This window comes from Polypterus senegalus, chromosome 12 (genome assembly GCF_016835505.1).
Source record: "Polypterus senegalus isolate Bchr_013 chromosome 12, ASM1683550v1, whole genome shotgun sequence".
NCBI classification, from domain to species: domain Eukaryota; kingdom Metazoa; phylum Chordata; class Cladistia; order Polypteriformes; family Polypteridae; genus Polypterus; species Polypterus senegalus.
The window spans coordinates 162809492-162823919 of NC_053165.1; the positions used below are offsets into that span (position 1 = coordinate 162809492).

At 46.1% G+C, this 14428-nt stretch overlaps 1 protein-coding gene across 1 annotated transcript in view; it reads left to right on the forward strand.

Annotated features, from left to right (window-relative positions):
- The first annotated feature begins 1118 nt into the window (after positions 1-1118).
- LOC120540103 (sialic acid-binding Ig-like lectin 13) overlaps positions 1119-14428 on the forward strand; it is a 35180-nt gene continuing 21870 nt past the window's right edge. Inside the window, exons 1-4 of the mRNA XM_039770590.1 lie at positions 1119-1246; positions 7275-7351; positions 9825-10199; positions 12915-13208. Coding sequence (XP_039626524.1) covers positions 7312-7351; positions 9825-10199; positions 12915-13208 — 709 coding nt within the window. The 5' untranslated portion in view covers positions 1119-1246; positions 7275-7311. The remainder of the gene's footprint in view (positions 1247-7274; positions 7352-9824; positions 10200-12914; positions 13209-14428) is intronic.

The following is a 14428-nucleotide window of genomic DNA, read 5'->3' on the forward strand; positions in this document are numbered from 1 at the left end:
CGAAAAAGGCTTTAGTGTAAAATAGTGTAAATAAAAGTGTTTGTGGGTGACATGAACGTGTCTGCCTGTCTGTGTCTGGGCCAGCCTACACACTATCTATCTATCTATCTATCTATCTATCTATCTATCTATCTATCTATCTATCTATCTATCTATCTATCTATCTAGAAGAAAAAGGATTGCATATCGTATGTGCTTTGGGACTGTGTTGAGCTTGTGGGAGACAGGGAAGAAGTTTTCCACAAGAGAAAATGAAAATAAAAGTCCTGTGTGCTTGCACTTGTGCCTCCTGCGTCTGTGAATTCCAATGATCTTCTCTGCCATGTGCTCTACCTGCTGTGGGACCATACGGTCAGAGACACTGCAGTTTCCAAACCAGACAGTGATGCAGCTGGTCAGGACGCTTTCAGAGGTGACCCTCTAGAAGGTACTGAGAATGGAGGGAGGGAGGAAGGTTTGGTTTCTGCAGCCATCGAAGGAAGTGTAGATGCTGCTGCACTTTCTTGACTATGGAGTTGATCAACTAATTTAGTGATAGAGGTGGCATGGTGTCTGCCCACACAGTCATAAGCAGGGAGTTCAGGACATTACCCTCTCGGGTGCCAATGCTGAGGGTCAACATGCAGTTGATTGGCACATGCTGAGGTCTGTTGGTTAGAAGTCTAAAATGGATTTGCATGAGGTGGCCTAAACTTAGGAGTTTGGTAGTCATCTTTGCAGGGTCAAATGCAGAGCTGTAATCTACAAACAGGACACTGTTTTTATTATCCAGATGTGCCAGGACAGTGTGAAGTACAAGGGGTATGGCACCCACTGGTGACCAGCTATGGTGACGGGTGTGACGGCCTTGAATGTTCTGTTCTCTCAAAACAGTTCTTCATGACTGGCATGAGTGGCGGGATTGTCCTGTGGTCATTCGGGCAGTAAACTTTCTTTTTGTTGTAGCAGGCAGAGCCCACAGATTCTCTCAGTGAAATATTAAAGATGCCATTGAGGAAAAGCAGTCCATGAAGTAAGGAGCTCTTTTCTTGTCTGTTATGCACCACCACACTTCCTTCCTTTTCGAGTATCTGGCTTTCTTACTGCAGTCTATCAGACGCGTTCAGCTGTGAAGGACACTTTCAGTTGGGACACGTTGGAGTGGCGCAGAATAATAAGAGCAGGAACACCCTGAGCGTCGAGGTGAATAAAAAACTGACGGTAATAACAGCGGGAAGACTTCAAAGGGGTCGGATTTAGAGAACTGGTGAGTGCTGTCAGACGAGATGTTTCATGGGATTTCTGCCATTTCTTTGTTTCAAATGATAAGAATGGATACCTTGTGCAGAGAATAGGAACAATGACGGCTTGTTGTTGAACTCCATTCCGACTGATTTGTAAGTAGGAGCTATGAGTTACTGTACAAACACTGAGATACGTCTGTTACAAACCACAGAATACATTACAGGGCTACAGAGTCCTCATTGTCATGTGTTGTATCCAATAGAGGGCCGTGGTGGACCCCGGCTGGATCGCCCCGATCATGGCAGGACCGGGGGAGAGAGGATTTTCAGGTACAGTAGGGCCACGGGTCATGAGCATGGAAGCTCAACCCTGCTGGGTCCCCTGGCCACCTCCAGGGGGCACCTATTTGGCAGCACTTCTGCCACACCCAGAAATGATGGCTGGAGAAGGTTGTTGGACACCTCAAGTCTTTCCGGATGCCCTATGAAAGGAGCCAGTCACCACCACTTAATGGCTTGAGTCGGGAGGAAGTGGACGAAGCTCGTGATGAGGAGTGGAGCTGGAAGGACTGGCAAAGAGAAGGGGGCTAGGAGTTATACTGGGCTGCTGTCTGTAAATAAACCGTGTGCTGTGTGGAGTGACTTGTGTGCTGCCTGTCTGTGTCGGGGTTAGGGCGGCTGTACGCACCCTGGGCATCACCCAGAGAATATGTCCTTTCAGAGAGTGTAGCTTCACTTAACCAAACACACACACAGCAGCTCTTCTGTGGGACTGGACCAGATGGCATAGCCTTCTCTCCTCACACATATCACTGAGCCTTGGGCACCCATATTCACTGGTTGTCCTTCCTTGGACCACTTTTGGTAGGTACTGACCACTGCATACTGTGAACACCTCTCAAAAACCTAACATTGTGGGGATGCTGTGACTCGGCCGGTTAGCCATCACAATATGGTCCTTGTCAAAAGTCGCGCAGATCCCCACACTTGCCCACCTCATGTGGTATAGTGGGTCCACAGCTCATGTCAAAGGCCATTTTTTATAAAATAAATAATCACCGCACTCGCGACTTAGCAAGGGGTGTAGTAGTGTGGTGGCAACGGTTCCCGGGGGAATTCGTAAAGCGGGCGAATCTCACTTAAATGCACAGGTGAGGAGTTGTCTGCATCCGTAATTGTTCCTGGGAGCTGCTGATTGCCACAGCTGACCCACGTCCCCATGATATATATATATATATATATATATATAGGGTGGTCCAGATCTAATTATGCAATTTTCATTACGCTATAAATTATTAAGTTTATTACATAGAAAATCACCCAAAAAATCCTGGACCATCAAGAAGTGTGTGAACTGACGACATGAATCGTCTTCGCGCCGAACTGGAATCGTCCCCGCATAAATCAAAGTCATCCAGACGATCTGGATCTGCATAATTAGATCTGGACCACCCTGTAGAAGCCCGAGGCGGTTAGTAGGGAGAGTAAAAGAGAGAAACGGAGGTTAAGGAGGAAGGCATCAGGAAGCAGCGAGGAGAAAGTCGGTGTGTGCAGGAGAGATGGAGAGCGAACGAGTTCAGGCTCACGCTGTATGCAGGCAGCTGGGAAAGGCGAGCCCGAGTGGGGTGTTCGGCTGGCACCCGAGGGCCGACGGTAGTGGTCTCTCCTGCCGAGCTCTTGTTGGGGGCAGGTTGGCACCCTGCAGCGAAGGCAGCGGGAGTCGGAGATTTGGAGTAGAATCTCCAGCATGGGCATCCTGGCCGTTGGGGGAAGCCAAGTCTCGGCCTGGCAGGGGCTAAACGAAGCCAGGGATCGGGAGGCCACCAGACCAGTGGAGTGAAGGTCAGCTGCAGGTAGGGTGGCTCCCCTGGTGCATAGCCTGGACGGGAGCAGCAGGGGAGTCACCAGTAGAAAGTAAAAGGGCAGCTTCCAGCCGTTGTTTTAACCTCGGTTTTTAAAGGATTTATTTTTTGTTTTAACCTCCACTATTTTAATGGATTATTTATTTAATGACATTTTTGAAACACTGCACTTCTTTATTTGGACACTGTTTTGTTTGCTGTTTAAAATAAAATACTTTTTGTACCATCCCCTTGCTTTGGTGTGCCTCACTGCATAGCTCATCGGTGACATTACCGACGGTGTCGGGTTCAAGGGCTCCCGGACGGACGATAGGAGCGTGGAGCAGAACCCACATCGTCACACCTCACCTCACCAGCTCACCTTAAGAACTGACCATTCACCTGCTGCATCCTATGTGCCACCCTTTGACAGGTGCCACTATGACAAGATCATCGGCGTCATTCACTTCAGCTGGCAGTGCTTTTAATGTTGTGGCTGATCAATGTTTATTAATAAAAAAGACAAAAATCATCTCATGGGGTGTGCGTACGTTTCCCTTTCTCTGCTTTTGCACACGTATGCGAGTCAGTGTACGTCAGTCAGTGTGTTTACACGCGCACACACATATATATCTGCGTTAAAGTGAATAATCCAGATAAGCCAATCCGGGTTTTTTTAATAATCTGTGTTTACATGTGCAAGTAATCTTTGGGAGTTCGGCTCCAACGTCATTAAACTCCTCAAAAAACAAAAAACAATCAAACATCATCATCGGGCAGCATGAATGTGAAAATACGCATAATGTCCGCGATCATTTTCTTGTGTTTTATTAATGTGCTTTCTCAAAGTGTCGCCTTATTTATTTTTTATCTGAGATTATTTATAGGTTTTATTTGTAGGTTCCTGTTGCCACAATGACTTGGGTTCACTTCCCAGGTCCTCCCAGTGTGGAGTTTGCATGTTCTCCCCGTGTTTGCCTGGGTTTCCTCTCACAGTCCAAAGACATGCAGGTTAGGTGTGTTGGCGATCCTAAATTATGTGCTTAGTGTGTGTGTGTGTGTGCCCTGCCCCGGGGTTTGTTTCCTGCCTTACGCCCTGTGTTGGCTGGGATTGGCTCCAGCAGACCCCCGTGACTCTGTAGTTAGGATATAGCGGGTTGGATAATGGATGGATGGAAATCAGCTTTCTGAGAGGCCAATACCCCGATTTCTCTAACCAGAATAAGAGCTTACAGGACATTTTGGATACCAGGTTTCCTGTGAATGATCGGGTTATTGAGGCGCATGTAAAGGCGCTATATGTGCTCAGCCAATTTAAAAGGGACAGAAACTGAATTTGGTAAATGACACAGACGTCCAGCAGATGTCAGGCTTGCACAGCAATGGCCGTTCAGTAGAGAAGGAATAAAGAAGATTTACTAACCGCTGCATTGTCTTCATCAGTGACATTTGTGCATTAAACACCAGAGTGGCCGAGCCTATCAAAGTCATTTAACTTCTTATTAAAATGTTTAGGTCAGCTCTCAGCTTTCTCTTCTTAGTCAGTTTTCTGTTCAGTTGCCATCTGCTCCCAGTAATTCCTTCTCCCTGTAAATCTCTCTTCTCGTCGTCTGTGAAAGTGTCTTCCTGCCGGGTGAATGGCGGACCAATTGGCCCTGCAGTGTTCTCTCTGTGCCTTGGGCTGTGTGTGCGTCTAAATGTCCAACGTGAACTCTTCAGGTCATCACCTTCATTTATACGAAAACCACCCGTGATATTTTTTAATGACGTTTTCTGATTCAAGCTCTTCCAGCACACAGCAGCAAAAATGAGCACAAAGTCTTGTATTTTTGGTGTCTGTTTTGTTCTACCGGTTCCTGACTCTTTTTTCATTTTTTTTTTTTTTGCTCTGCGTCTTTTCTTCCAGCCATGTTTTTTTTTTTCTCTTGCCTTCTGGTAACAATCGATTGTAAACTTGACATGTTGCCATTTCAACTTAAGTTCTTCATAGCCAGTAGACTTTCTAGAGCAGCGGTGTTGGGTGTAATGCGTTCAAAATAAAGCACATCACGTAGTGTCACACACGCGCACATGGGAGGTGGCCATAGGGCTCGAACGAAAGCAATTCCACTCCAGACCAGGGGGTGGCGGAGTGTACTATTTTTGACACTGAATGTGCTCCATACTTGGAGAAAAAACACAAAAAGCAAAATAAAACCGACACAACTAAATGAATTAATCCCCACAGAAGCGTATTGAGGCCATGGGGAAGAAAAGAAATACGGACACAGTGAAGAAAAAAAAAGTGTTGTAAGAGTCATTTCCTAGATTCATAAATATTTTACTAGATGACAATACATAATCTATGGGAGGTTCCTAAAACCCCCGTAAGTTGAGTAAAACTGGTATATTGTAGCCATTTCTAACAGATCTGACTAAATATTTTTCTCAGTTAGTGACCAGCCTTGCCATGTGTAAGGTGTGGAGGGCATATGGTTTTAAACCGGGCCTTTTGAGTGTGTGAAGTAACTCGTAAAACAGCACTTATTGAAGTGCAGAGCTGTACATTTAAAGCGTACAGAATGAGGGGAACAGCCCGGACACAGACAGGCAGACATCGTTTAAAGCACCACAACACGTTTATTTACATGACTATTTACAAAGGTGAAACACACAATCCCCTTCACCCCAAAATCCAGGCCTCTTTACACAATGCCTCAATCTCTTCGCCGAGCTCTTGCCTTCTTCCTCCCGACTCCAGCCCCCGAATGGAGCGAGGCGGCCCCTTTCATACACATCCAGACGAGCTCCAGGCGTCTCCCGATGAGCTTCTGCCGGGCCTTCCTGGTGTGGTGGAAGTACCGGCTGTGCACCCGGAAGCACTCCGGGTGTCCCTGGTCTTCTTCCCCCCAGCATTTGGGGCGCCCCCTTGGCAGTGACCATGGGCCCCTATAGGGCTGAGCTTCTAAGCTCCGTTCCCGTGGTCCCCAAAGTCACCAGGGCGGTCACCCCCTCATGATCTGGGTGTCCCAGCTGGGTACCAGCCGCTCACCACAGGAAGAAGAAGCTAAGAATCTTTAAGTAAAGAAGAAGAAGTGAAGAAGGTTTAAGTACAGAAATAACTAAAGTTTCTCAAGAACAGCTAAGTTTAGAGAAGATACGTTTTTCCTTTTTATTTGCCTTTTAATTCTACGTGTGTAACTACTTTTTCCTTTATTCTTGTGTGGATTATTTGCTTTTAACTTTCACTAAATACTAAATATTAAAACAAACTTTTGGACTGAGAGATTTCTTTCGGCACGCACTTTGCCTGTGCTTCACCTGTGCTTATACTTCAGCAACTACAAGTGTTATGCTGAGAATAAAGGCCACGTGTCGACTTTATTTTCAACGTTTCCACTTTAATCCCGTTATTTATTTCATCATTAAAGTGGAACGTTGTAAACTTCATCTTACAATCAATGTTTCATTTACTTGATAACTAATGTAGCACATTAAATGCTTCCTTCGTATTAAGTGTTCCCCGACCCAGTTGTTCATGAAACGGTCAAGTTCTCCCCATATCTATGTAGGATTTACACCAGACCTCCCGAAGACTCGCGTGTGAAGTAAATAGAGGGTCCAATGACACAAGCCCGTGTTCACTAAATGCTGCTGGGGAAAACTCCGGTCCCCGAGACCTCCAGTTAGATCACAAACACGAGGCACCGAGGCTGCAATTGAACCGACCACCAAAGCTTTAGCCTGTATATATGGAGTAGGATCGTTGTCAAAGGTAACGCCATCTTTCCACCTTTGTGGCACATGCGTTGTACCAAAACTCGATTGTCTCTTCTTCAACAGTGAATGCCTCGTGCGTCCAACGATGTATTTTTGAGAGTTTGTTCACGCTTGAGAACTACACTCGTAATTTTCAGAAGCAAACGTAATTGACACGTGTGAAGTGTACATTTGACTTCAATTATTTGGAGTTATTTTTGACAGCGATCTTACTCCACAGATGTGCAGCACGATGAGTGAAGTGCCAACTGCTCCAACATACGAGAGAGGATCCAGAAGATGGACGCCAAAGTCCCTAATGGGGTCATCGGACGAATCTCCACCTGATAGCTTTAGCATCGGCTCAAAACAGAAACAACGATATTTATCCGCGCAGCTACGATGAGACTCATAGACGTCTATTTTTCCCTATGCGACCATTTTTTTAACGCTTGTTTTCTTCTGTTTGTAGGTCTCTTTCCATAAGTGGATTTCCCCGAAGAAGCGCAATGCTACTTGGAAGGCTGCTTCTGATTCTTTATTTGAAAGGTAATTCAAGATACTAATCCTTTTCTGAGAATTAACAGGAGGCTATGAAGCTGCACGAGTGCCCACCATTCCATGTCTAAGAGCTCCTACGTCCTTCGAAGGGCTTGTGTTTATAGTGCTATAGTTCTCTTCTCCCCGCGTCTCCAATTCATTTTTCCAGTCCGTTTTCTTTCCAATCATGGATGCACCACCACAGTTATAGCACTAGATGGCAATACAATACAATACAATTTATCTGTTGTATAGCCCAAAATCACACAAGGAGGGCCGCAATGGGCTTTAACAGGCCCTGCCTCTTGACAGCCCCCCAGCCTTAACTCTCTAAGAAGCCAAGGAAAAATCCCCCAAAAAAAATGGAAAAAACTTTGGGAAAGGTGATTCAAAGAGAGAACCCTTACCAAGTAGGTTGGGCGTTCAGTGGGTGTCAAAAAAAAACAAGGGTGTAAATACAATACAATACACAGAACAGAACACAAGTCATCCTCATTACAATACAATAGTACAATAGAAATATTGAAAGGACAGAGCACAATTCAACAGTAGATGATATCCCATAATAGGATTTGGATTTGCTCAGGGTCCTGGAGACCTCGGCCATCACGCTGCCTCCCCCTATTGGCCATTCCACAGCAGAGTTAGTGGTGGGCCAGCCAATCCGATGAGACCCCTCTACCACCCGATTCCTGCGATCCTCCATTAGGGATGACTTTATCTTAGGCAGGCAAAACAACTTGGCAGGTGGGGTGTGGCATCAAGTGGCACATTTGAGTACCGAGAAGAGAAACAGAATAGGTGAGGGTCAATAACAAACTAGAGCTGTCATATTACTTCTGTTTTAGTGCTAATGACTGACAGCAGAGACGCAGTCTGCACAGTTAATCAGCAGCTCTAGTCAGGGTGTGCTGAACTGAAGTAGTGAGTTTTCAGCCTGGATTTGAAAGCTGAAACCAAAGGGGCATCCCTTATAGTGGGCAGGTGGACCATTCCAGACATTTAGTGCCTGTTCCCTAAATATAATGTAGGCAGACAGGTACAAAACCAGTGGAAAAGCAGGGAATCGCAAAGCGGGTGGGCTAGGAAAGTACTTGGGGATAGGGCAAGCAATACATCATTTTGGGGGACGGGGGATCCCCCTTGAAGGTTAGATCATCTTGTTTATTGACAATCAAACTAAGGTCCAGAAAGGGGGGGGTCCCCATGTCTACTGGTGATTGAACATAAATCATATAAAAACGTTTCCGAAGGGCTTGTCTTTGAATGCAGGGGGGCCTGGCTAATGAATGGGGTGCCTTGGCCTGTACGAAAAACAATTTTAAGATGAATTTGAACATGTTTTGTACAAATTGATGAGACGAGGATATTTTGAATAATTGTGCTCCATTCTCTGCCTGAGATATTAAAACAGCAGCCTCTTCACCGACATGACCATGACATTAGTGGATAATTTCGTCGATATTCTTCGTAATTACTAGATGAAACTAATTAGGCCCATGCATCCCATAATGAGTACCAAATCTGGAGTCGTTTAGCACCTTCAGAAAGTCTTGTTGTCACATGTTCTGGTGTTACAGCATTGCGGTTAAACCATTTCAATCAGCAAACAACACTCAATACCCCAGAATAACAAAGCAACAAACGGATTTCAGAAATTTTTGAAATTCATCTAGGAAAAAAAAAATTGCATTACCCATTATTTAAAACCACCAACAAAAACAATCACGGTGCGTACAGCTACTTTAATGATCTGACAAGACCCCGAGCAACCACACGATCGGAATGCTGCTGTCTCACATGCCGTAAATATTTAGGAAAAATGAAAAACTCCGTGACCAACACTCCTCATTGTTTGGCTGAGAGTGTGGGAGACAGCCAAGAAAGGCTGGGGGTACCACCCTGACAACCTCTTTTAATAACCAGAACAGAGAAGACCACCGTCCAACAGCTCCAATCAAAATGCGAGATGTCAGAGTATCAAGAGGAGTGTCCTTCTCAGGTGTCACTTTGACATCTGGCGCCACATTCCAGAAGTGGGTCAGCTTTATGGGGCTAGTATTGGAAGGGGTGGAGCCTTCTCTGGGTTTCAGGGCAAGAAAAAAAATGTAAGAACCGCCCCTTTAGAGAATTGTTACAATAAATGCTTACGTGAATAAACATATGCATAAATAGAGCCTACTAATAATTGTAAAATGGCTCACCTCAAGAGCAAAGAGGGAAGTGAAGCACCATTGACAACTTCACCAAGGGCAGCAGAAATGCTCGAGCCGGCCCTGCCATCACCCCACCCTGCGCCTCATTCACACACAAAGCTACTCTTGTCTCACCTGAACTCCAGAGTGTGGGCCAAATAGTGTTTTTCAATCTTCTACACAAAACCACAACATGAAACGAGATTAAATCGAAATATCGTGAATTCTCGAAATAACGCCAAAGCCCATTTCGGTGAGTATCCCTGACCCGCTTAACGTCTTTTAAGTTTGCTTTTTCAGCACTCACTGCAGAAAAGAATGGAGAGTCACACGAGTCCCAGAGAAACTGTCGGCGGTCCGTGGATCTTGTGTGGTGATTCCCTGTATGGTTTACCTTCCGGCCAAAGGAGTTGCAGCGAGCAGGATAACGGCGATTTGGAGGATGGCGGACCACGGAGATGTTTTCAACTCCAGAGGCGCCAAGGTGCTGAGTGGCTTTATGGGACGGACCGCCCTGCTTGGGAATGTTGCAGACCAGAACTGCTCTCTGCAGATCCAAAACCTTCGGCACGAGGACAACGGCTCCTACTACTTCAGAATCGAAGTGAAGGGACTGAACAATTACAGCTTTATAAATAACATGGTGACGCTGCAAGTGACAGGTAAGGAATCGTTAAAGCAGAAATGAAGAACACGCGTGGGGTGATGTGGTTAGTAGTACTGACTTTGTGGATTAGGGTTCAGTTAAGCTGTGCAGAGGAAGAGCTAAGGAGGAGCAGTGTGGTTTTAGGCCCAGGAGAGGAACAATCGATGCCATCTTTGCATTGAGACATCTCATAGAGAAGTGTTGAGAACAACAGAAAGGTTTAGTGACTTGGAGAAGGCTTATGATCGAGAGCCATGTCAAGAGGTCCGGAGGTGCATGAGGGAGAAAGGAGGACCAAAGATCCAGGAGGGACCAGAGTTGGGGTACCAGACAAGATCCCAGTTAGAGGAGGGGTCTTCTTGAAGTCCTCACCTCTTTGATCTGGTTGTGGATGTCTTGAATGATGGGATAAAAGATCATTCCTCCCAGAGCAGACTTTGTGAAGATGGTATTGTATGGTATAGGACTAGAACACAGGAAGTGGACAAGAAGCTAGAAGTATGGTGAAGAGCTTTGGAGATAGAGGATTGAAGATAAATAGGAAGAAGATGGAATCCACAGGCTTCGGTGATGATCAGAATTCAGAAGTTAGCTTCTGAAAAGAGTGGAGGAGCTTAAATATCGAGGATCAGTGGTAGACCAAGATGGAGAATTAGATGCAGAGATAACCCACAGAGTGCAGTGTGGATGGAAAAACTGGAAGAAGGTATCAGGAGTCTTATGTGACCGAAGAATTAAGACGAAAGTTAAATGTAAGACCAGCCATGATATATGGCGCTGTGGTATAGTGGGTCCATGGCGCTAAACGAATGTTCAGTTTTAATAAGGGGGGACATGGTAGTGTGGCGGGATTGGTTACCGGGTGCGATGTGGGGTGGTCATCTCCTCACTTAAGTGCACAGGTGGAGAATCGTCTGTGTCCGTAATTGATACTGGGAGCTGCTAATCGCCACACCTGTGCCACGTCCCCATTATAAATAGGAGAAGCGAGAGAGTGAGGAGGGGAGAAGGAAAGAAAAGAGAGAGAGAGACAAATGGATGGAAGTTAAGGGAGAAGAAGTCTGGAGAAGCGGAGAGCTGGTGCAGGAGCAAAAGAGCAGGCTCGCTGGTGGATGAAGGCAACTGAGAGGAGAGCCCCTCAGCAGGAGTATATGGGGGCAGTAGGACATGGTCACTCCAGCTGAGTGATCTCCAGGAGCATGAGTGACAAAGAAGGTGGTTAGCTTGCCGCATGAGGCTGCGGAAGGCAGCGGTAAGACCAGCCATGATGTATGACGCGGTGGTATAGCAGGTCCGCAGCTCTAAGCGAATGGCCAGTTTTGTTTTAAATAAATAATCACTGCACTAGCGGCCTAAAGGCTTATAGAGACGGGCGTGGTAATGTGGCACTGACCAAGAAGGTGGTTGGCTCGCAGCGGGTGTCTGGGAGGTTTGGGCGAGTGAGCCCCCGGTCGCTGGGGGACCCAAGTCTCAGTCCGGCGGGAGCTCCACGTATCCAGGGGACGGAAGGCTACCAGACCAGCTACACCTACAGGTTAGGGTGACTCCCCTGTCCCAGGGCCCGTATGGGAGAAGCAGGGGACCCACCAGCTAAAGGAAGAAGGCACCGGGATTTTGAAAGGGGACAGTTTCCAGCCTGTTGACTTTAACCTCGTTTTAATGGATTTATTTAATTATTTGAGATTTTTAACCTCCACTTTTGCCACCCTGTTTTTATGGATTATTTATTTCTTGACTATTTTGAAGCACCACACATTGGACACTGTTTGGGTTTGTTTTTTTGTTTAATAAAACAACCACTTGATCAGTTTGATTTACACCATCCTCTTGATCAGTTTGATTTGTCCCCATCTACCAGTTCATCCAGTTACATTACTAACGGTGTTGGGTTCGAGGGCTCCCAAGTCTGGAAGAGGGAGGATGGAGCTGGACCGGGGCAGTAAAAGGGAGTGCAGGAGAAGAAGTTGGACGTGGCAGAAATGAGAAGGTGGAGGTGGATATGTGGAGTGACAAAGAAGGACAGAATAAGAAATGAGGTGATCAGAGGGACAATAAGATGTGTGGCACTAGAATGGAGAAAGTGGAGAGGAAGTTGGAAGAATGGAGAAGAGCTTTGGAAGTTAGAAGATCGAAGATAAACAGGAAGAAGACTGAACATTGGAGGTTTGATGGGACAGTTATTGAAAACAGTGGATAAGTCCAAACATCTAGTAACACTTCAGCAAAAAGCAAATCAAATGTATGAACGATCAGAAAAACAAGCCTGAAGATTCCAGAGGTGATTGTTAAGAAACTGAAGTGGAGATTCAGCACCACTTCGTGCCATAAGGCAGGCGTGTCACCAGACTGCACACATTTGTGATTTAGGTGACGTCCTGACCGTTTCAGTTGAACTGAATGAATAGGTTTATAAGGTCCTTACTGCATTGCTAATCAGGGACACAACTAGGGTGTGCGGAGGATGCATTGCATGGGGGTCTGTAGCAAAAGGGGCCCATAAAGACCCTCATTCAAATGTAGTCCGTGCAGCTCCTGGGCAGACCGCTGTGTTTAAATAGAAGAAAGGCTTAACGCACAACGGTATATCTCTGACTGCGCCACATCACCAATGGGCCCAAACGTCACATTTCGCATGCCTGCTTGTCAAGCCCCCCATCACTTACATTGAATTCTTTACTTGCGTGTGTTTGTTTCATTTTTGATTTGGTGACAAACTTCATTTATCTTGCAGATACTCCAGAAACACCAACTATTTCTCACCTCAAGGGGCAAAAGGTGGGTGACGTCATCCTGCTGTCGTGTTCCACCTTCCACTGGTGCCCGAGCCACCCACCAACAATGACGTGGAACTACACGAGTGTCAATTCACCCGTTAAGCACACACACGTCAAAGATGGCATGTGGCAGCTGTTTTCACTGCTCTATTTCGTGGCTGTGAAGAAGACGCTTGGCAGTGTGGTGACGTGTACGGTGGAGTATCCGGGAGGAGCTCGGGCCCGAGCCTCGGTATTCCTGCAGATAAAATGTAAGTTCGGCATTGCCTGCCCGGATTGTCAGTAGGCCGCCGTCCTTTGTTTGTTTTTCTGACACAGTTCTGGAAGGACGGACTCAAATGTGGGACTGCATGATGGCCTCCCTGTAGTTGGGAAACCCACCCAGAACTGTCTGTCTTCAGCGGTGACTCTCCATGTAGAGCACTTAGTCCACTTTCTTTTTAACATCTTCAGGCGGCTCCATAGTGGGTGGATAGTGCTGTTGATTCCAAAATCGATAACGTCCTGTAGGTGTGCGTGGTATGACCAAACATCCACAACACTTGGGCGCTAGCTCCCTGGGAATGAGTTCTTTCGTAATTACGGCGTGTTACGCAACCCGAATCTCTATAGAGATATAACATAAAAGGCGAGGCACTTCCTAGCGGTAAGAAATCACGTAGGAGAAATTATTTTGTTTAATGTCGGCTTACACTGCATATCAGACAAATGAAGCCAGTGAGTGGGGGTCCGAGGCGTAGAGTCTGTCGGTGTCGTCAGTGCAGCGGAAGGCATTTTCAGGAATAGATGCCATTCTCTCCCATCTGTTTATTGGCTTCAGAGGTGTTCTGGGTGACATTCCAAGGCTTTATTACTGTTTCTTCATGTGCAGGACCCCCCTTAGGCGAACGTGCAATTCCAAACATGGCAACGGTGCTTAAACGAGGATACAGTTCCATGCTGACTTAACAGATAGAAACAGCACAGAGCATCTCACAGTCTCTGAAAACAATAAAAGAGGAAAACATTTTTAAGATTAGGCACTCTTAATACATTTTTAAGGTTAGGCACTGTGACACTAGAGGGCGCTGTTACTCCTTAAACCCCATAGACAAACGTCCAGGACACCAGGTAAAAGCACCAAGAAATATTTTAAAATTCTTTTTACTTCAATAATAAGGTGCCTTCAAAGCACCACCACCACAATACACAATAAATCATCAATCAATAATTCAATTCTTTTCCTGCTCTCCTCCCAGCAGCTCTGTCACTTTGCCTCCCAACTCCGGCTCTCTTTGCTAGGTCTCCCATAGTCCTTTATATAGTCCTTGACTCGGAAGTGCTTCTGCTCTTCTGTTCATGTGACTTGTCAGCACTTCCGGGTCAGATGGAGAATTACATTTTTCTTCAGCCCGGAAGTACTTCTGTTCCTCCGTCCCCGTGACTTGGGAGTATTTCCGGGCAATACGGGAAACAAAAATCTCCTCGTCTC